This window comes from Sceloporus occidentalis, unplaced genomic scaffold (assembly GCF_023333645.1).
Source record: "Sceloporus occidentalis isolate IW3139 unplaced genomic scaffold, rSceOcc1.0.p SCAF_8, whole genome shotgun sequence".
Classification (NCBI taxonomy): Eukaryota; Metazoa; Chordata; class Lepidosauria; order Squamata; family Phrynosomatidae; genus Sceloporus; species Sceloporus occidentalis.
In genome coordinates this window covers 53,690,289-53,713,526 of record NW_028316988.1, presented here as the reverse complement: position 1 = coordinate 53,713,526, position 23,238 = coordinate 53,690,289, and the positions used below count along the sequence as shown (strand labels likewise).

Sequence of the window (23,238 nt, the reverse complement as noted above, 5' to 3'; positions counted from 1 at the left end):
GCATGCGTGTTTGCACACACGCCTTCAGTCACCTGTTGGCTTCTGGATGACTCCCTGAATTTGAACAAGTTTTCTTAGGAAAGGAATGCTTAGAGGTGGTTTTGCCATTTCCTTCCTCTGAAATATAAGCTGCAGCATTTGTTGGTAGTCACTCATCCAAGTACTAACTGGGGCTGACCCTCTTACCTTCCAAGATCCGACATGATCTGGTACCTTTAGGGTATTTAGGATATGGTCTTTAAAATAATTTTTGACAGAAGAGAAAGAGATGTTTGCCTGTTGACTGACAATGGGAAAAGAAATAATAATAATAACAACAACAACAATAATAATAATAATAATAATAATAATATGATTTATTTATATTCTGCCTTTTCCTTGTAGAACAAGGTGGATTATAAAGCAAAGGGATCAAAAAATACAAAATGCACCCCCCTACAAAATACATCACTGCAGTTATAATAGCAATACCATAATTATACAAAAAGGAAAAATACTTAATAAAAATACAAAATACAAAGTCCAAAAATACAAATATAACATATTCTTGGAGGCATAACAAAGCTTAATAATCTAAACAACAATCTCCAGCACTCCCCTAGCAGCAGAACAACAATCAATATCAATTACAAATGTTAAAGTAACATGACATAGCATAATAATCAAACATAACCTAGCATAATAAACAGAGCAATCCCATCTCTTCCCCAACAACAAAATAGCAATCAACTACACATTACATACTCTAAAAGCTCAGTCTCGTGGTGGAGCCAGAGCCCACAGAGTCAAAGTGCTGGGACTGTGATAAGCAGGGATAGTGTTTTCATTAGCTGTTTTACCCACCTACACAGACTTCCTTGTTCCTTATTTAAAATCCCCACAGTGGGTGTAAAGGAGAGGAAGATGGATTTCATCAGATGGTGAGATATCTCTTCTAAAGCAAAGAATTTGGTTAAGGGAAGGTCCTGAATAGATTGTTAAAACCCATTAGCTTTACAGTAGATCTACTCCTACTGGAGATGAACTGTTAGAACTGGTTCATCAATCTGAATTAACCTCACTACCTGAATATTTTTGGATACTCCTCGTGGACACAGCTGAGGAGCACCTGCACTTCAGAATTCCCTGTTCTCCACTGGCAGTGCTTTCAACTTACAGAGAGAAATACTTTGGTTAACCATAAATAAGAGCTTTCCAAATGTAAAGACTGTCAAGCAAAGACATGGGGTAGGAGCCAAGACCACCTTGTTCTATTTCTGGCTCTTTGCTTGACTTTCTGAACAGTATTTGACCAAGCATTTAACCTGAAAGAGCTTGGCATTTAGCCACAGCGAAGTGTGGATGAGTGATATGAGCTTGCTCTCCTCCAGCAAGGATTTGCAGAAAAATGCCTGGAGCCTTTTAGATGAAAATGCTCATGCTCAGTGTGAGAAGCTATTCCTCTCCACTCAGGGGTAGCCACCCCAATTTCCTGAACACATCAGGATGCCTCCTCCACGTTGAGGATCATTCAATCATCTCAACTGTTGTGAGGACGTGTGGAGCACTCAATAAAGCAAACGTGATCTGTGTATGCTTACTCAGAAGTAAGCCCCACTTTGTCCAGTTGGGCTTGCCTTAGATAACTGCATAAGATACAGCTGTGAAGGCCAGTAAAATCTTCTGCTTGTTTACTCCAGTTGGATAGACTGAATCAAGGAAGCCTGAGCTGCAAGATCTGAGCAGGGCAGTTGATGACAGGGTGACTTGGAAGTCTCTCATTCATGGGGTCACCATAAATTGAAGTTGATTTGATGGCAATTAACAACAAATGGTTACTCCAGAGTAAACCCCCAGGGTTTGCTCCCTAATGTGTGGCTAGCATCCTGTGATGATTTATGCAACATCACACCTTTGTATGCCTTTTAGTAATTGCTGTGGAGGGAAGAATTCACTCCCCTCTCCCACTCAAAACTCACTTTGCTCCTGCTAGTCTGCTGAAATATGACCATCAAGAAGATAGGGGAGGCTGGGGATAGCTGAGAAGCATCAGGCTTTCCTATCATTTGAACATGGGTGGAAAGTAAGAAGAGGAAACAGCCAACAAAGGAGAAGTATAAGAGGATGATTATTCAGTTCCCTCCTGCCTTCTATTTATCTCCTGTCAATCATTACTTCCCCCTACAATTCCTAGATGCAGATTAGCTCCCAGATGTATTATTTACTACTTATTTGGCTCTCTTTGTCTTTTTCGATGCAGCACTGAAAGAACAAACACTGTGGCATGTTGCCCACACCCCACCCTGTCCTTACCTTTTGGTCATTCATTGGCATATTTGAAACCGCTTTTTAACCACCTTTGCTTAGGCAAAGCTGAGCTAGAAACTTTGGTTTTGTTGTTTTTTTAAAATGTAATCCATTTCCAAATGAATTAAACACTCATAATAGTATTTTAAAAGCAAGTTGTTGCATTGTTTTTGGCAATGGGAATGGAAAAATCATTGCCTTATTTTTAATTTCTAGTATTCATGGCAACATTGCACAACTGAATGCATATCTAAATATATTCCTGATTATACAGCTGACTATGAATGTGTATCATAAAACACATCTCCATGTGCATCTGATGCTCACTGTATGAAGAAGTGCATCCAGGTGTACATTGGCAGTGCAAGCATCATGTTTGCGTTGTGTGTATGTTGCATTCACAGTAGCATCACAGTGCACAAGATTGAACTGACAAAAGGTATTCCACACTGGACAAAAATGCCCAACTGGTTCTATTAGGGAGCCTGCACATGCGTAAGACATTATCTGGATCCCAATCATTGTGTTGCTTTTGAAATGTTAGCTTCATTTACAGGGAAGTAACTCATAAGCAGTACCAATTTTACTTATAGCTTGTTCCTGCCAAGCTCTGAGGCAAAGGAATCCATCTTCCAGACTGGTTAAAAATCATTGCCTCCCTCACAGTCAGCAGTTCTGTTCTCCCCATGGAGAGAGGTTGAGAAGTGCAATCATGTTCAGGTAACACACTCGGGGCCCAGTGAAACACATCAGAACATCAGTCTTTGGAGTTTGTACTAATCCCAGAAGTTTTGAGCTGAGTCAAATTCATTCCAGGAGAGCCATGGTGTTTAGCACAGAGGTTTTGTTAACAGTGAATTTCTTATTGTTCACTGGATGCATCTGCCGTAGAGCTGTACATAAGCAGATCCAGGAGCATCCATCCATGTAGCACCCTAAAATGTTCTGGTCAAGCTGGGAGTGTCTAAAATTAAGCACTTGTGAATTTCGTCAGGACTCCACCATAGTGTAAAGTTTATTGAACGACAGGTAGTTTTAAACAGCAAGCAATATAAGCAAGATCTTTACTTATTTTGAATCAACTAATTATTAATACTTTAACTTTTCCTTGATCTCTTCCCTAAGACGCTTCAGTACAGCTGACTCCTGACATGGCAAACAAACAGATCTTGCTTATATTGCTTGTTGTTTAAAACTACCTGTCATGCAATAAACTTTACATTATGGAGAGCTGTACTTATTTTGAACCATCCTCCACAACTTTCTGGGGGTGGTGACTGAGCAGTGTCTACACTGCTCTTTATCATACTAGTGAATAGTCCTTTGTGTCCCACACAAAGGACAACTACATGGGTATAACCTTGAGTTATGCATGTGTATGTCACTAGCCGGATGCTAGCCAAAGAGAAGCAATGGGGAATTTCGAGGGAGACTAATAAGAAAAGGGTTCTACCTCCAGTATCTACTTCAGTGCAAATGTACTCTACTATTTTTCAACTGTTGTGCTATGATCCAGATTCTGCTGACCAAAAGTGCCATTAGCCTTTGCTCACCACATTCAGGTATCTCAAAATCAGGAGTATTTGCAGAGGCAGAATTTTGCTTTGGCAAGCAGAAAGAAAGAAAGAAAGAAAGAAAGAAAGAAAGAAAGAAAGCTAACAAGCATTAAGGAACTGGCTGTACTTTCTGCAATCAGGAAAAGTAGCCCCTTTAACCTTGATAGAAATTATGCAAATAGGCCCCCTTTTTTTGGCTTATTTTGCATAACGTATTCCCATATTCCTTGTCCTTGAGGAGGAAAAGGAAGGATGGATTGACAGCAAAGTTCATCTCTGAGTCAGATGCTATTCTGGTTTCTAAGATATAAACAAATGCTTTTCCATGTGTTTCAAATCTGTCTTCATATCAATAAGGACTAGAAACTATGTTTTTCTCACTAAAATAACAGTGGCATTTGTCAGAAGCTTAATTCTGCATTCTGTAGCAGATTCTTCTGAATAATGAAATACAGACAATTCATATCTTCTTTCACTTTCAGTAGCAGACAGGGAAGAGACATATGGCACTTCATGAGTTGGGGGCTTAATAATAGAACACCTGGAAGGCATTTTGAAGATGAAAAGTGCCATAAAATAACTCACTGTGACAACTATACGTTTCATTTACAGGTTGACTTTGCTCTCTCTCTGAAGCTTGGAAGTCTATTACAAAAGTCAAAAGCAGTGACTGTTGTGTTTCCCCGATTTCTTGTCTGGGAGAAAAACGATTGTCACATTTGGTATGCATGGGATTAATTTTTGAATGCCTGCAGTAGCAGGCACAGAGAGCCAGATCCAAAGGAAGCCTGGTCTACTGTGAAAACTGTTTTCTCCAATGAGAGATGAGCTGAGCAGCTACATAATTCATGACCCCTGCTTTTCTTTGTCCATTGTGCACCTCACTATCACAGCAGACACGATACGTCCTACAAAGTATGATTATGAGTTCCTTTAGCTTGAGTAGTCCTGACTCTACATAAAGTGAGGCCTTCTAGTGTAGAGGGTCTTATTCAGGCAGAAGATACAGGTGGATGATGAGATTCAGGGAGAGAGGAAATAAAATGAAAAAATATGTATCTTTCCAGATATCCACTTATTTTGAGGTGACCCAATATTAATCTCACTTTTTTTTCAGTAGATGTGAAAACATCCCAGGATAAAACCTCATAATTACCTATACCAATGTGGTTAAAAGTCTTTTGTTCCCAATCAAAGCTGCTTGTAAAGCTAGGAAATTCAAGTCTGGCAGGATGGTTAAAAGAAAAGTGTTTCACCCAACAGACACTCCAGTCTCCACAGACTAGACTGCTGCCACACTGCAGAATTAATGCAGTTTGACACTGCTTTAGCTTTCATGACTCCATCCTATGGCATCCTGGGCTTTGTAGATTGTTGTAGCTCCAGAGCTCTCTGACAAAGAAGGCTAAATATTTCACAAAATGGCAAATCCCAGAATTGGGATCTCATAGCATTGAGCCACGGCAGTTAAAGTGGTGTTAAACTGCATTCATTCTGCAGTGCAGATGCAGCCTACTTCTCCTGGGGCTAGTCGACACATAAGTGTACAGTGGACCCTTGTTATATGCTTGGGTTTAATTCCAAGATCCCCCATGTATAACAAAATCCGTGGATGCTCAAGTTCCATTAAATATAATGACATAGCAAAATGGTGTCCCTTATAAAAAATGGAAAATTAAGGCTTGATATTTGAAATTTATACTTTTTTTTTAACATTTTCAAACTGTGTATGCTTGAAACCGTGTATAAAAAATCAGTGTATAAGAAGGGCCGACTGTACCATCTGAATTGGTGTGCATTTTTGGACATTTGCATTTGTGGTTAATTATCTTCACTTTCCTGTGCAAATTGGCATCTATTTGCATCTATTCATCCTCCATCTGCCAAAAATGTGCAGTCATCCAAAGGCATGTGAAGCAGACAGAGGGCCACATGTGCAATAAGATGCATTTCAGCAGATACGCTGGTAAAAAAAACTGGGAACCTTTTTTTTTTATTATTTGTGGAGTTTGAGGAGTTTTTCAGAGGGGATGCAAAAAGCCTGAACTCCTGTGAACTTTAGGTGGCCGGATCACATTCTATTTGACTGGAATGAAGATTATTTTAAACTTGTAGGCTAGCCCCTGGTTTAGGCCTTGGAGGCAGAAAGAGGTATATATCCAAGTGCTACAGTGCTAACTGAGTGGAGAGTTATAAATAGTGCCTAAAAATGGCCCTGGTCTCGCCAACCTACTTTCTTGCACACCCCCTACTTCAAGCACCCTTCATATCATTTACAAATGCTGAAGACCTGGAAACCCTGATTTTGCTGAACAGAGCATAGTAATCCTGTTACATAAGCTTTTTCCATTTTGAGTCATACCATCTTCCCGGGTGAATTCCCATCTCTTCTGACACCTACTGAATGGTGTCTTTTTTTTCTCCCCAATAAGAAATCTGTGTCAATGTCATGCATAACCTCATTTTACCCTGCTTTTTGGGTCACTACTCTTTGAGGATTATTCTTGCCTTCAGTAAAGGTGTAAAAACTATTTTTACTGTGTTTTCATTCCTTCGTTAGTCTTTGTCCGAAATAAAGGAAAAATCCATCAAAATTAATGCCACATCAAAACCTGAAAATAGATCAAAATATGGAATTAATTGCCCACATCCCATTCCCAAAGAAGATGTATTCTTTGGGCAGGATGTATTCCATGGAAGTGCAGAGAAAGAAGAGGATACAGCATTATCTCTAAATTCAGCTTCCTGAATTTTTAAATGTACCTTTCTAACTATTATGGATCAAAAATAATCCTGAATATGTGTGAGGGCAATGGCTGGTGCAATCTTAAATGGTAAAGGCATATCACTATAAGATTTCCATACCTTTCATAACTTTTGGTGAATAATAGTTGTTTTTACATTTTAAGGTAAAACATTAAGGTAAGATGTGTGATGTAATTTACAGAGTCTTACGTATGTGAATTATAGACTGCCAGTGCTGGATGGGGTTACACTCCCCCTGTAATCTCAGGTTTGCAGCTTGGGTATTCTCCTGGATTCAGCTCTGAGCCTGGATGCCAAGGTTTGAAAAGTGGCCAGGATTACATTTGCACAGCTAAAACTAATATGCCAACTGTGCCTATTCCTTGGGAGGTCAGATCTGGCTACAGCGCCGCATGCCCTGTATTTCATCCCATTTGGACTACTGTAACACAATCTATGTGAGGCTGCGTTTGGAAACTGTTTGGAAACTTCAGCAAGTGCAGTTAAAACAGCTTCACTGGCTACCGGTTTGTTTCCAGACACAATTCAAAGTGCTGGTCTTGAACTATAATGTTCTATACAGCTTAGGTCCACATTATCTGAAAGACTGTGGCCCGATATAGACGGGCGGGAAGCGCCGTCATGGGGCCAAATCTAGGGCATATGCAAGAACATAATGTGACCTGGAAGCATTGCTCCCCACATCTATTCTCTCTTCCATCCAGCCTTTAGGATGAGTACAAACATTTATGCCTGCTGGAATTTTGTGAGTTCTTTGTCATTGTTTTCCTTTGCTTCATCCTTTACATCCCTAAGTTTCAGCCCTGACTTATCCATACATCATATCAAAATCCATAATTTTGGCTCCCAAACCCGCCTTTGACTTATACATGAGGTCAACTTATAGTCGAATATGTACAGTAAATAATATGACTAATATAAAACAAATAAAGTAAATAAATAGAGGTTATGTAGGTAATGGGGCAATCTAAAGAATCCTGAGATATACCAAATAATGAGGAAAAATACTGTAGTAACATATATGAAGTAATTAAGACATTCTGGGGTTTGGTCAGTAATATAAAAGTTAAGGGGGTAATGTATAAGGAATCCTGAGCTATGTGAAGTAATATAACAGTTACCGTATGTGAATCAACATAATAATGACTGTGGAAACAGGTAGTTTTAAGGATTATTTGGGTGAGATATGTGAATCAGTTTGAGAGATTTTCCAAGTGTGTTCAAAGAAATCCCTGTGTTGTTTTAGGAGCTTATCAAAGACTGTTGAGAATATTCTGTATGGTGAACAAGTTTCTTTGAAAGAAATATGAAAAAGCAACCTGTTTGTCACTACCATCTCCTGCAACATGTATCCATAAGTAGGTTGGGATATGTGCTGTTTTGTCCATTTGTTTGGGATGAAGGCAGCCCAAGTGACATGGCTCATACCCCACATGAGCTAAACTTGGTGCTATGAATGCACTCCAGACTTCTTGCAAATTCTGTAAAAGTCACAAAAGCTTTGATGACTCCAGGAGGCTGAAACATAAGAAGACATCCCAACAAGAGCAGCCATTCTGTAAATATGAGGAAAAGTTTCCCTAGGGCAGAATTAAAAAAAAACTAACCTAAGAGCTAATATGGTTTATCTGAAAGGTGCATGTAAATTAGTTTTCATTTTTAAAGCTGTCTGGGATGTCTTCCTGTAATTCTTCCTTTGTTCTGTGTATTTTGTCTTTTCAGAGAGCAGACATAGCTGTTGCCCCACTGACAATAACCTTGGTCCGCGAAGAAGTCATTGACTTTTCCAAGCCCTTTATGAGTTTGGGCATCTCTATCATGATCAAGAAGCCCCAGAAATCTAAACCAGGTGTCTTCTCCTTCCTGGACCCTTTGGCCTATGAAATTTGGATGTGTATAGTCTTTGCTTACATTGGCGTCAGCGTGGTTCTGTTCCTAGTCAGCAGATTCAGCCCTTACGAGTGGCATTTGGAAGACAACCAAGAAGAGCCACGAGACCCTCAAAATCCTCCTGACCCTCCAAATGAGTTTGGAATATTTAACAGCCTTTGGTTTTCCCTGGGTGCCTTTATGCAGCAAGGATGCGATATTTCTCCAAGGTTTGTTTATTTGCTTCCTCTCATATCACACTCCCATCACCGTTTTGCATTTTATGGTCGTCTGCTGGTGCCATGGTGCATATATGTTTCTTTCTAAAACATGTTTTTCTGATTTTTTAATCTAAATTTTATTTTGACATTCCATCCAATGCTAAGTTTTCTCCATTAAGCCATAATTTCTTGACAGTGTTCACTTCCACCTATGCCCCCCATCTGCAAAAAAGTCCAAGACTGGGCATTGCTTTCTGGTGCCCTTCATTTGTTCATTTCTTCCAGAACTTATATACACCATGTTGAGACTGTAAAATGCATCGGGTTTTTACATCTTTCGGTAGTACTTGGAGGGTTACCGTGTTTTTGCTGCATATCTCATTTTACGGTCATCTTCTTGGTGCATATAACACTTTTAATTTCTGCATTGAAAACAAGAGATCATTCTTTGCAATGCCATGTGCAACAGCATTTTAAAAATCCATGCATGCTGACCTTTTAGGTTCTTTTTTCTTTCTCATCTTTTGTCTTGTTTATTTGTTTTAACATTATGAACCTTCCATTTGTTACCTTCCTTGTTAATGGTTACTTGGAATATACTTATATCTTTGTGCATGCCCTCTAATAGCTGTTATTCGTTGTTTTGTGTGTCTTTTGTTTAGTGAAGTGAATTTGCTTTATTCCCTTGGTCTTCTCAATGCAATTCAGGTAGCCAGAGCTGTTGTAGTGGAAAAACCTCTGGGTATACTGGACAGTGCTTGGTTTATTCTATCCACATGAACCAGCAAGATAGTGAAATGTGTGTAGTTTGATATGTTCAAAACAACACCACGTAATGTAACTGAATACTTGTAGTGAGATGGAAAATCACTCTTCTTCAGTGCCTTCACACAGAGAGTTGTCTACAAGATATAGCAAAGACAACATGGATAAAAATAGAGATAGTATAGGCTGGCCTTTGCCTGTTCCAAATGTCTGAGACGTTTGTCTAAAACAGTTAAGTAAACTGATTGCTAACTACCAGCAAGAGACATATCGAAGGGTAATCACATTGGCCATATAGCAAAGTACAATAACATCCACAAGAAAGTGATGGTTTTATTGGGCCAACCAAAATGCATAAAACATGCTGCAAGCTTTCCAAGCTCCACTGGCTTCTTCATCAGGAAGTCCAGGAAATTTAAACTTCTCAGTCCTCAGTCTGGGCTGAGATATCCTGGGTATAATAGGAAGTACCTTTTGTTTTGCTAATGGAATTTAAATTCTGTGGACTTCAAAATGCTTTGTCTCCCAGTATTTTGTGGTCAAAATGAGGAGTGGTCTGCCTGCATAGATATCCCTCCAAACTTAGAACACCAACAACGACATCTTGACAAAATGCAGGCCTGTGACTAATATCATCAGTCCCCCCCCCCCCCCCCCGTATGATTTTTAACACTTTTGTTTTATGGAGAAGCCAGTGGGGCTTCAAAAACTTGCAATATATATTGTATGCATTTTCATTGGCTCAATAAAGCTATCACCTTGTGGATTTGGGGTATTATTGTACCAACAGGAAAAAATATTGTATCTGATAGTGGCATTAATATATTGTTGTTCAACCTAGTAGCCATAAATAAAATGTTTTACCCAGGTTTAACTCTTATTGGTCCCTGTTGACTAGTATAGTCTCCACTGAGTGGCAGCAGTTCTTTGAGAGTGCAGACAGTAGGTTTTTGTGGCTATGCTCTCAATTTAAAATCCTTTTAAGTGGTCTGAACATGTAATCTTATAAATGCAAAGTATGTGGTCTGCTACTGAGCCATGGCTGTTCCTGTAATTATTTCTCAGATATCATTATTCCTCTGAAAAGCAAATGGGATAAAGATTTGCTTTTTTAAAGTACCAAAAGGCCTTGCTTGTTCTTGACATCCTGCTTTCCACTTATCATGGGTACAGATGTAATCCATGTTTTCTTTGTAATTTATAGGTTTGATTTTTTTTTTTTATTCACAAGGAACTTTTTGTATAAAAGTTATTAATCTAGCACATTCCAGCAATCCTTCTTATAAATGGAATGTTGTTGAATTTTCTTCCATTAAAAAAATAAATAAACTAGTAACCATTTTGACAGAATTGCAGATTTACCCTGTTCAGCTGGACTGGACTGTGGAAAGCCAAATGCATTTTAACACAAATTGTTACAACATGTTGATGAAATCTGTATAGAGTTATAATCATGGCTTTCTTGCATTGTTGGGATATAGTCATCTTTTGTGAATTTTCTCTTCCTCTAAAATAATCAGAGGGGAAAATCCTAGTTGTATATGCATTCAAGCCAATGCAAACATATTTACATAAAACATGAACCTATAACAGTATTTAAAAACAGATAGAGTTAATTTGCATATTATCACGCTAATAAAATAGGAAATAGTGACTGCATTCAGATAGATGCAGCAATAAAGTATGGTTTATGATTATATAAACAAGCCTCAAACAGGATACTCCCACCACTCCTCCTCTGTCGTGGCTGCAAAGAAATGTCAGACACTTTTGCTATCATGTTTAATTCTCTGTAGTTTTGTAGTACATACTGTGATCAGTATTAATTTACTGAAGCAGGCCTTAGTTTATTAAGGGCCCAAACAGACAGGCCAAAATAAAGCTGCTTCTGGTCACTTTGGAGGTATGCTGTTTAAATGTTGCATGCATCTTAAGAGACCAGAAGCTGCACCAAAGCTGAGCTCCAGTCATTAGGACTGAAGGATGGCTTTGGTGTGGCTTCCAGCCTTTTAGGACGCATGCATCATTTAAACAGCATACCTCCAAAGTGACCAGAAGCAGTTTTATTTTGGCCTGTCTGTTCAGGCCCAATGATGCTTGTTTCAATAGACCCATAGGTAGGTTAAACCATAGTTTAAAGTTCAAATGTAATGCTGAATTGTATTTAACTCCTTTCCCCCCTGGGTCCTGTCTGCACAGACCAAATAAAACATCCACTTCCCCAACTCATCCTCTTAGTGGGGAGTCTCGACAGCACATGGGCCAAACCCTGGTTCTGGTGCAAACAGATTGAACGATATCCAGCCAGTTCAGCACTAAACCCAGGATATACCCCTCATGATGGATTAAAATAGCTCACCCTTTGCTCTGGATCTCCTCGGTTGTGATGCCTGGCAACTGTCTACAACGTGCCCCACTCTGCTGCCATCATGACAAATCACTCACTCTGAGATCAGAATGAGGCATCCTGCCATATGATTAACACTGGACACCACATGTATTTTATTTATTTTTATTTATTTCATTTTTAGGCTGCCTTCCTCTCAGAAGGGGATTCAAGGCAGCTCACGAATAAAAACATTTTAAAAGGTGTTACAATACTAGTTTTAAAAACGATTTAAAAACATCAAATAGAAACAGGGCGAAATTACATACATTAAAAGCTACAGTACACACCCTGTATAGCAAACACCCCATATGGAAGCCATCCCATGATTATGCATTAAATGCCGTCTGAATAAAACAATTTTTGCTTGCACTTCGGCCTCAGAGCAAGCAATTTGTTGCAGCAGCTGCTGTGCTAGGCAGCACAACAGGACACTTGTATAAACAGCCAACAGGTGTTACACTGGGAGTGCCTATGAAATGGAGTGGGGGGGGGGACATTGCTATCCTGGAATATTCTGGCCCATGTCAATGCCACCAACTGTCTGCACAGACCAAATAAAACATCCCCTACCCATTCTCTTAGTGGGGAGTCTGTACAGCACATGGGACATGGACGTGTTGGCAAAAAGGAAGGTAGGGATTGTTTACAAACACTAGGCTCTCTCACACAGAGGAATAATGATAATAATGATAATAATAATAATTTTATTTATATCCGGCTTCTCCCTGTTGATCGAGGCGGTGTTACAAAGAGACATAGGCTGTGATCCTGCCTCCTTTCTCCAGGTGCACCACCTGCCTCTTTGCTCCTTGGCCACTACCACCCAAACCCTGCCATTAAATCCCTTTGGAGAGTATCCAGACCAAGGAGAAGTAAGTGACACAAGCAAGGGTCATTGCCAGTGGAGCTGCAGCAACTAAAAAAGGACATTTGCAAGCCAGCATATGAGAACAAGACTCCAGCCCACAGTAGTATGGTTTATCATTTATTGTTCTACTCAAATCTTATCAATGCCTATGGTCAGATGGGCCCCAGATTGGTGTGAAGCCAAATCACGGATGTTGGCTAGGTGATCAGGTACAGCATTACCTATGAAAGTCTGTCACTTTCCAGACAAATTTCTGTCCTGTTTTCCTGCTGTATATGACTAGCCTTTTAGCTTTCTCCTTGTGTGTGAAGTGCTTTGCAGTTCTACCCTGAACCCAGTAATTCAACTTTTTGCTCTTTGCCTACTGTTAAGGTAGTGTGTAATTGTAGTATTTAAATTGCTGTTGACCATGTGTTTACCCATTAAAGGACCGGCAAAATAAGCATGAGACATCACATGGAAAGCTCTGGGCATCCTGTTTGTTTTGTTTCTACTCATTATGTTATTTTCGCTGTTCTTGGCTTCTCATGCATTTCTCAAATTAGGATGCTTTGGGAAGTCCTAGAGGAAATAGACATTGCTACATACACATCAGTCTAAAAGTAACTGATGTTATTGAAATTGCAGCCAACTTCCCCACCATCTGGAGATTTTCATTGCTCTTCCATGGAGAGGAAGCACTCAAAAGTTTTCTCCATACTTCAAAACAAATACTAATTGATTTCTTTTATTTCTTTTATAAGAGCAGTGGCACCATACCTTTTGACCCCAAAGAGCTCATAAGGCAGCTTGCAGTCTTGATGGCATATCAAAATAAAAACAGTAAACACTCTTTTTTAAAAAAAACCTCAGAACATTAAAAGCCTAGAACTTTAAAAGAGAGGTGAATAAAACACAATATAGCAGCAGAATTAAAAAGTACATCAAACCAAACTACCCTCTTCATATCTAAACCATTAGAGAGGAAATCACATAGATTTCTCTAGGGAGAAAATTCTACAATCTGTGAGCCATGATGGAAAAGATCTTTGTCTGAGACCCTGTCATCCCTGAAGGCGGTGGAACATGGAGCAAGGCTTGATAGCTGTAGTAGAAGTCGCTGGCTTATATAAGGAACAATTTTCCTTCAAGCATTTTGATTTGGAGGAGCTTATCAGGTTTTCCATATATATGCATATATATACAAGGGGTGACAAATTTACTTTTTGGAATACAGCATCTGGAATCTTTCAGCCAGTATGGCCAGTTGTGATTTTTCTAAAAAAAAAAATCCAAGCCCTGGTCATAGTTCAGACTGAAGGTTTTAGTAATTTAGTTACGACAGATCTATTATTCATTATGGCACCATAAAGTCAAACTAGACATGAATGAGAATATCTGTAAAGAAGATCCTCTGTGCTCAGATTGTTTATATATGTACATATGGGGGTTTAACCAACTGAGATCATGGCATTCCACTGTTGTTGTTGTTTTCAGTTAAAATCTCTTTCACACACACCTCAAAGCCGATCTTTGCCTTACTTGCTTGATGGAAGATCTGAAGGAGACATATTTAATGCAGGGGCAACAACCGGGGAAGTATTGGAAAGCCTATGTCCAGTCCAAGGTGGAAAATCAGTTTTCCAGGATGCAATTGTTTTGTTTTTATTTTAATTTCCAGAAAAATTGGTAGCAGATCTCACACTGCCCAGTTTGGCCCTTGCTGGATCTACAAATAGCAATTCATATTAATAATTGACATACAGATTGAACAAGCATTGTTTGAGAGAGGGAAGATTCCATTTGTATCATCATAAAAGAAAGTATGAAGAAAAATAATATCAGTTGGTAGCATCTACATTGTTGATGATTGTGCTAAATACGGATGCTACATACTCATAAGGTCTTTCATGGTCAAAAAAGAAGATATGGATACTAACCGTGTTGTCCTAGAAATGTATATCCAATATTTTGGACACTCGTGCTTTTTTTCCAGCTCTCATCATCATGGCCAGATACTCTAGTTTATGTGAACCACAGGAAGAAACAGGAGCACAAAAGAAGCCAAACATCAGTTAACTAATTTCAGATTAGGAATTCCCATTCCCAAAGAGACAAACCACATAGAAAGCAGAACAAACGCTTGTTTCTTCCGACAGTGCTTCTCCTTTGAAAACTGGAGGATATAAGTAAGGGATGGCCATCAGAAATTTCAGTTGGATATGCAACTAACTAAGTAACTTCTTTCTGTGGATCCTGGCTGCTGTCTGTTGTCCTGCACAAAGGTGACTGGTTTTGTTTGTCCAGAAGAAACTTTTGTAACATATCATCACAAAACACATAGGTTTTCTTTTCTTCTCTCTTTCTTTTCTCCCCCCCCCCCCCCACATGCTACATGCGTCTAGCAGTTTGACACCACTTTAACTGCCATGGCTTCCTCCTACAAAATCTTAAGATTTGTAGACTAGTGAGGCACTAGAACTCTTGCAGAGAATTCAGATTGCTGTACTTCATGAAATTACTAATCTTAGGTTTCTATGGGATGAAGCAGTATTAAGGTGTGGCAATTGTAAGGTATAAAAGAGGTCATAGATTTTTATATTGTAGTTTAAGAGGATTTATTTATCTGCTGTTTAGTTTGTTGGGATATATTATTTATCAAATGAATGAGTGCAGTACAGACAATTCTGGGAGAGTGCTCTATTAGACTTACTAATATAGGATCTTCAGCAGCCTTTCTGTAGATCCTGACTGCTAGTTAAGTTTGTAACTGGCGAGTATTTGATGTGTGGATACTCCGGAGAATGTACTTGCTATTTAGTAAGAGGTTTTTAGCTTGAATTATATAATGACTGCAATGGGAATGTAGCCCTTCCAGTTCTATGATTCTATAAACTTTTGTATGAATTATCCCAGATATTGCTTTGGATACATAATAGTGATTAGAGTAAACCTGTTGAAATCAAAGTGGTTTAGATTAGTACTGATTGGATCATGAATGTATTCGTTTTTTGGTCAGATGTCACCTGAAATGTGTTAAGGCCCCACTGGATGCACAGTGCCCCTTAGACACATAGACACACCTATGTACAGTATAAAGCGGGCGTGCCTTACGCCTTACACCAGAAGAAGGCTCCACTCGTCCTGGAAGGGATAATGGTGTGTGCGCCACAGCGTGCATGAGCCCCATTCATTGTAATGGAGCTTGAGCATAAACAGAATTCCCCTTACATGGGGAGGGGTCTGGAACGGATCTCCCGCATAAGGGAAGGGACTACTGTTTCTTGTCACAAGTCACTTTTGAAAATCACCTCACTTTCAAAAAATGTTCTCATGTAAACGAGAAATCTGCTGTTTGAGAAGGAGATGCCCAGCCAACATCCACTTAGAATTCTAGATCCTTTAGAGTTGTCCTTCTACTCTTGGTCAGTTTCCATATATTTTGCCTCCTCAACAAGATCCTATAAGAATTTATTTGCCTGAATCCAGTTGTTGGCCCAACCAAAGTAGATCCAATGAATCAATGAGAATTTGATAAGTCAGTTCTTAGGTAAATTTCACGGATTCACTGAGTTTACTGTATTTGTGTCTAATCTATGGATTTAGGTCTTTAGAACTATGTGTTGACTTCTGTAAGAGAAAAGGGTTGCAGAACAGGATACCTAAAGTAATTAGTTTAAAGAAAGAGATTCAGAGAGGAACAAGTCATAGTCAAGAGTAAAGTTAGATGTTTACCCTTCTTTCAAATCTGAGCATATGTGTAAAGAAAATGTAATGTTTATTGTATTATGTTTCTATTTTGTCATTTTTGCTAACCTGCTACTACTTCAACTCCATGCATCAAATTTTCTTTCAAATGTATATATGTTTGATGATGACCGCTGAAGATTTTTCCTTTGCAAGACTTCTCTTAATTGCAGCTAATTATTTTGTGCTGAGTTTCGCATGTCTGTCTGAGGCTTATATTCAATTTTCCGTTAATATTCTTTAGTGACCATACAATGAAGGATCCCAGGAAAAAGAAATTTTGGTCTGGAAGAAGATGCATGTTCATTGTAAATGATCTTCATCTATAACATGACTCATGGGAATTACCATTTTGACCCATCAGTCTGTGGTGCGCTACATTAATGCAAAATGGTGGATTTATCAATGTTGCTTAGGCTGCAAACACAACATTGACATGAATGATGGGGCACCTTCTCAGAAAAAAGTATTGTGTCTCCTGTTTTCTGTAACAACTGTGATAATAGTTTAACAGGTCATTATTGCAGATCATATTCATGTGTGGGCTTCTGTACTGACCTACATTCAGGTATGGAAAATGTGGTCCCTTTATCATACTCATGCTAGTGGTGCTGGCCTTAGATTTGTCTTCTATCTACCAAGTTGGAGATCCAGTTAGACTGCCTTGGTTCACAGAATGCTCAGTACTATTGCTATTACCAGTAACTGGAGTGGATGGTAGGAGAACACTGATAGTGGAACATTGGCACAGACTATCAGCTGAAAATTCTCATGTGTCCTCTCCTAAAGTTTGATGAGGAAATCTCTGTCCAGTTTATTAGGCTGAAGGGATTGTGGCCACAGCATGATTGACAGAATGCAGGTGTGTGTGTGTGGGGGGGGGGGGGATTTCAGCCAAATATGAAATTGGAGCAATATGGCCCTGATTAGAAATTAGTGTTCACATGTTGATTCAGTGTGTGAGTAGAAACTGGGGTCATGCCTCCTGTGCAGTATCTGCAGATTGGTGTGGATGTCTTCAAAGGGGAACCCTTTGTATTTGCAGTTTCCATTCAATCAGAAACCCTAATCTTATACCACACGCAATGGCATTCCCTTTGGAGATATATAAATTAGAAGACAGCAGCTTTGGCAGCCCCAGGGCAACTGTCCATCCTCTGGATCCACTGTGGCTCACTTTAAGCTTTCCCCTTCAAATCAGAAATTTGAAGTAAGTGGCCAGAAACCCATTTTTGATTTTAAAAACCCCACCCTATCTTGTTTTCATACATTTTAATGAAATAAGGCACATGCGGCCTATGCTTTTTGCTTTAAAGAAGAATTGCTCATGGAGTGATTCTCCATGCCTCAACTGAAAAGGGGGCCCTAGGTGCCAGAATAACGTGGTGTTTGCATGTGGGCTGATCTATGTTAATGCAGAAACACTGGGGGAATGGCATCAAGGACAAGACCAGAGGTGTCACTAAGAGGTGTGGGGAGTGTATATTGCACCAGGTGACACCCCAGAGTAGGGGTGACACCTGCTGGACCCTCCTCTCTCTTTGGATCAGAAAGGGTGAATGCATGCCTGGGGAGGAAGCCCTGTGATGGAGCAGCAGAAGGGGTGAATGTCCCCCTTCTGTCCCCTTCCATTGACTCAATTGTCTGACCAGGCAGGGTGATGCAGCATCTGGGGAGGGAGTGGAGGCAAAGGAGTCCAACAATCCTTCCAGGGTCTGGCCAGGTGATGGGCAACTGGGTGGCTAGGGAAGGGGGCAGGCTTCCGAGTTAGCAGGCCCCTGGCTGGCAGCCCTCTACACCAAGTGACACCCTAGCTAGTGATGCCACTGAACGGGTCTAACTAGTGCAGCTCCATTCCTTCTGCCTTTTTTGATCCAGGTCATGAGCACTGACTTCTGAATAGGACTACAGTAAAAGCACGGGTTGATTCAAAGAAGCTGCTTCTCTGCCTCCCAGTATATCTTGAGTCATAAAAGTAAATGCATATTAGTCTATTTCTGGTGATAAGAAAGGCATCTTACAACGCTGTGGCTTATTATAATTTTCTTTTGCATTTTTATAAACTTACTCAGGGGAAAGAAGAGACTAAATATTTGCAATTCTCTGTAACAATGCTGGCTGAAATGGAAATCAGCCAGAGACTAGATTGCTAAATAGGAATATGCATGATTTGGAACAGTAGGTTTTAGACATGCAAATTCTAATTAACATAGTATTTTGCATTGGTTTTGGATTCTCAGAGTCCCAATAGGGACAGATCAGGAAGGCTTGCTCCAGCTGTTTTCTTTTCTTACCTCCTTTTTTAAGGCACACAGTTCTATCCATTGTATATATTACATGTTTATTTACATAGAACAGCAAAATAGATCTGGACAATAACATCCAAAATCCACAAAACAATGATTCCTTTATTGGGTTGACCAAAATACACAAAATGCATATTGCAAGCCAGAGAGTGTAGTCGTTTCAATGTTGGAATACTACTCTAAAGATGAGGGTTCAAATCCCAGCTCAGCCATGTAAACTAGGCTTATCAGGATATTCAGTGAAAGATGCTTGGAGAAGCAAGCCAAATCATACTAAGCTGGGATACATCTATAGCAGGAGAATGAAAACAAAAGCTCAAATTCTATCACTGAACAATAGATATAGCTGTCTGAAATATGATAGCCAAGGTGGGTATCTTTACACCTGAAGGAACTGACTGCCATTAGGTGTGGCTCAAGCTGACACTAGAAATTCCAGGGTATCTAGTGCGTAGCTAGCCATGCCAGCCCACTTGTGTAACTTAGTAAGTTTTCTAACCTTTTCTTCCCCACTGGGCTTCCATAGTTTTTTTAAAGAGGGGTGGGTAGGGTTAAGTGTCATGATTATTGATAAAACTGTGGTCTCTTCTAAGGGCAACACTGGCATCTGCATCTTTATGTCCTCTCCTACCAGCCCTTGCCAACATGTGATTTCTCTTTCCAAAGGAGACTGGAGACCACCTTCAAGTGATAATAACCAGATCTCCTCTTTCTTAGATCTCTCTCAGGGCGAATTGTCGGAGGTGTCTGGTGGTTCTTCACTCTCATCATTATCTCTTCCTACACTGCCAACCTTGCGGCTTTCCTCACAGTGGAAAGGATGGTGTCACCCATAGAAAGTGCTGAAGACCTGGCTAAGCAGACTGAAATAGCCTATGGAACTTTGGATTCAGGATCAACCAAAGAATTTTTTAGAGTAAGTTTCATGTTGTGGTTTGTTTGTTTTTTAAAGTTACTGTTCTTAAAGCCAAAATGGTGTCATGAAATTCTTAAGTATCTGAACTTGTGAAGGCAGGAGAAAATGCAACCCCTATCCTTGCTGTCCTCTCTTGACTTCTGAATATAGACAGTAGCCTGGATCTTCTTGATGAGTCACATTAAGGATAAAGCCATTGAATCAATTTTTGAATGGTACATCAACATGTAGGCTGATTCCAAGGGTCTACTTGGGCTTTGTCTGCATGGGTGAAAAGGCCCATTCTGGTTGTGTCCAGTTCAGGCAACACATGGCTCAAACCCTGCAGATTGTTGTACTTCCCTTTCCCATCCTTCCGTCCCGACCTTGGTGCAGAAATAAAACTTTTAAGCATGAATTTTATTGCACACCTCCATGCCCTGGTTGGAGGCATCTTGTACGTAAACTGGACTTCTCCTGTTCTTTTCAAAGAACAAGGAACTCCCGTTCTTTCAAAAAGTGCCGGAGAAGTCCAGATTGGGTATGGGATACCATGATCAGGTATGGAATGCCTCTGACCTGGGCACGGAAGTGTGAGATAAAATCCATACTTAAAAGTTTTCATCCTGCGCCAAGGTCGGGATGGAAGGATGGAAAAGGGTAGTGCAATAATCTCCCCAGATTCTGGTGCAAACAGTTCGAATGATGTCCAGCAAATACAGCATGAGATCTGGGGTATGACACCTTAACATGCATTAAAAATATTTATCTCTTACTCCAGATCTTCTGGGAAGACCTGAAGCCTTCCACCCCTGGAACAGAACAGCTGTCTGCATGTGTGTCCGTCCCTCTGAGCTGTCCTGCACAGCTGCCACTGTCACCAATTGCTCACTCTCAGGTCTGAACAAGGTGCACAGCCATGTGACTGTCACTGGGTGCCCCATTCTGACCTCAGAAATATGAAATCCATGGTGGTGGTCTATGGACAGGGTGTCTTAGCAGGGCACACATGCCAACAGCTGCCCTGGCACAGGAATGGAGGTCCAGTAACCGGGGACTTTATCACACATGAAAATTTATCTTAATTTCAAATGAAAAGAAAGTGGGGCCAGAACGCATTCACGTGAATTCGCTAGTTCAGCAAATTTACGTGAATGCGCACTGCGTTCGAACTGGTTTCCTATTGCCCAAAAACAGCATGCCATTGCCTGAATTTGCGTGTGGTAGTCTATCACGCAATAACATGAAACCCCATGATTGCGCTTGGACTGACTTCCCATTGCCCGAATTTGTGTATAGTGGGTTATCATGCAATAACGTTAAACCCCATGATTGCGTTCAGATTATACTTCCAATTTCCCTTGTCTGATAAATTCCTGGGAGAGATATGGGCAGCTCTGGAGCCAAAATACTCTGCACTACTCTGCACTAAGCTTTCTTTACCTCATGCAGCATTTGATACACATTTGTCATGTTTTTTATTCAAAATAAAACAGATTCAAATGCTGTAGTTTTTTCCTCAGGCTTAAAGCTGTCTCATTCAACTGTCATCCTTAGTGGTGATGTTGGAGAGTCACATCTGTATACCGTCCCCTCTTAGCCAAAAGAACCCTCCTAAAAATTTGACCTTTTTTTACCACCAGTTGTCCAGATGGAACAATTTCAGCATGTTTTAAGTTCTTCCTGGATCCAGGAGAGGTCTGTTTTCCAATAAGAGATGATCCAAAATTGACACCTGAGTCACTTCTTATTGGGGGAAAAAGGCCTCTCCTGGTAACAAAAAACATAGAAATTTGCCCCTTCACATTTGGAAGCATTTAATTGGGGGTCAAACATGGTCCTACATAGTGCATGTGACCCACAGAACATACTCCCCCCCCCCAGCTTTATATACTTGAAAGTGTGCAATGAAGCCAAAATGTGTTTCAAAAGCTAGTCTAGGTTCTTATGCTCAATGGATCGATTCGACATCAGATCGTGGTTTATACTATACTTGATCTGATCACATTTTCTGTCATTTTCTGGCATCAAAATAACCCACTTGTGGTTCCTGTTCACAAATGAATAGATTCAAAATGATTCGGTTCCAGCCGGCCGAAGAGAAATTTGAATCGATTCTGACCCACTTGTGGTTCACATTTGCACGGAATCAATTTATCGAAAAAGAAGTGGAAAAAAATCAGCGTCAAAAAGACATAGGTTAAATGTGTCTGGAGCATGGCCCCCCTCTCAGAATCACTTCAGTGATTTCGATTAAGTGGAAACCAGGGTTGTTTGAACCGGTTCTAACCGATTTGCAATCCAGTTTAAAAGGTAGTGGGAATGAGGCCTTAGCAAAGCATTTAATGGCATCTTTTTAAAAGAATGGGGATGCTTCTTGTAATGGGGGCATTAGAACCTGAGTGCATATCAGCAACTCATTTTGTTTGAGCAGATGGTAATGAATTTCCTCCCCTTCCAGGCTGGGCATGATTAAGCCTGCAACTTGTTTTACAATGCTGGCTTTATTCCTAGCATCATAATGGTCTGATGGCAAGCAATGCTCAAAATCTGTAGGTCAAATGTTCCTCTTTTCCAATAGAACACAAAAATAAAAGGACCCCCTGAATCCTCATGATCGGATGTTCTCACTTGTATAGGTACCAGGAGGCCAGACTTAACGTTCCAAAAAACGGATGAGTTTCTGTAGCTTTCCAATGGCAAATTATCTACCAGCCAAAGTCTTCTGTTCCTTTCATAGTTTTGATGATAACTACTTATTTCTACCTCGCAATGCTCTATGCGCTTTGCAGCAGTGTGGTGCTTGTGAAGGCAGCATGCTATAAATGGTGATCAGTAGCTTGTTGTCAATTTTCATCCTGATTTCAGAGAATGTTTCTCCCAGTGGGGTAGCAGATGGAAATGGACAACCTCTCTTTGGAAATATATTTGCATTTTGAATGCCAACCATGATGCTGAAATGTGCATGTTTCCCCCCCTTTTTTCTTTCAAATTCATCAAAGGCATGGAGCCAGTGGCTTTTAAAAAAGGAATACATTGCTTTGTTGGGGATTAGAAAAATCAACATGTTCTAATGTATTTAATTAAAGATTCAAACAAACATGACTAGCACATCAGGATCAGCAAGGGGAAGATTTAACTTCAAGTGGGGAATTAAAACCAACTATAATTCAGGGATGCACAATATTTTCAGTTTTCAGGAGTTGCATCTAGAATTTCAAAGCACCTTTGCAACCAGCTATTTGGCAGCTATAAGTTAGGATGCATTTAAATGAAGTCTGTGCTTAGGCATTTTGGAAGGTAAATCACTGCCCAGTGACCGGTGATCTGCTTCTACTGCTGTTTATTTTGTAGATCTGACTGTACAAAATCCACCCCACAAAACCCACCTGTGGCCATGAAACTTGAAGCTTATACCCTTAAAGCTAAGCTATATATTGCATTGCAAGAAAGAAAGAAAAAGTAACATGACGCTGCTGTTATAGCCTGTCTTTTGACCCAAGAAGTAGCAGGAAACTGCTAGGCTTCATTTCAGTCTTGCTGCTTTCTATGACACCACTGGAAGAACTGTATTACACAAAGCACTCAAAG

The 23,238-nt window shown here is 40.0% G+C and overlaps 1 protein-coding gene across 11 annotated transcripts in view; it reads left to right on the top strand.

The window, feature by feature from the left end:
* Positions 1-23,238, top strand: part of LOC149308930 (glutamate receptor 3-like) — a 201,266-nt gene that overhangs the window by 135,929 nt on the left and 42,099 nt on the right. For all 11 annotated transcript variants that reach the window (XM_089536721.1, XM_089536722.1, XM_089536719.1 and 8 more), the window contains 2 exons: positions 8,331-8,707; positions 19,470-19,668. In XM_089536721.1, the coding sequence (XP_089392847.1) occupies positions 8,331-8,707; positions 19,470-19,668 (576 nt within the window). The remainder of the gene's footprint in view (positions 1-8,330; positions 8,708-19,469; positions 19,669-23,238) is intronic.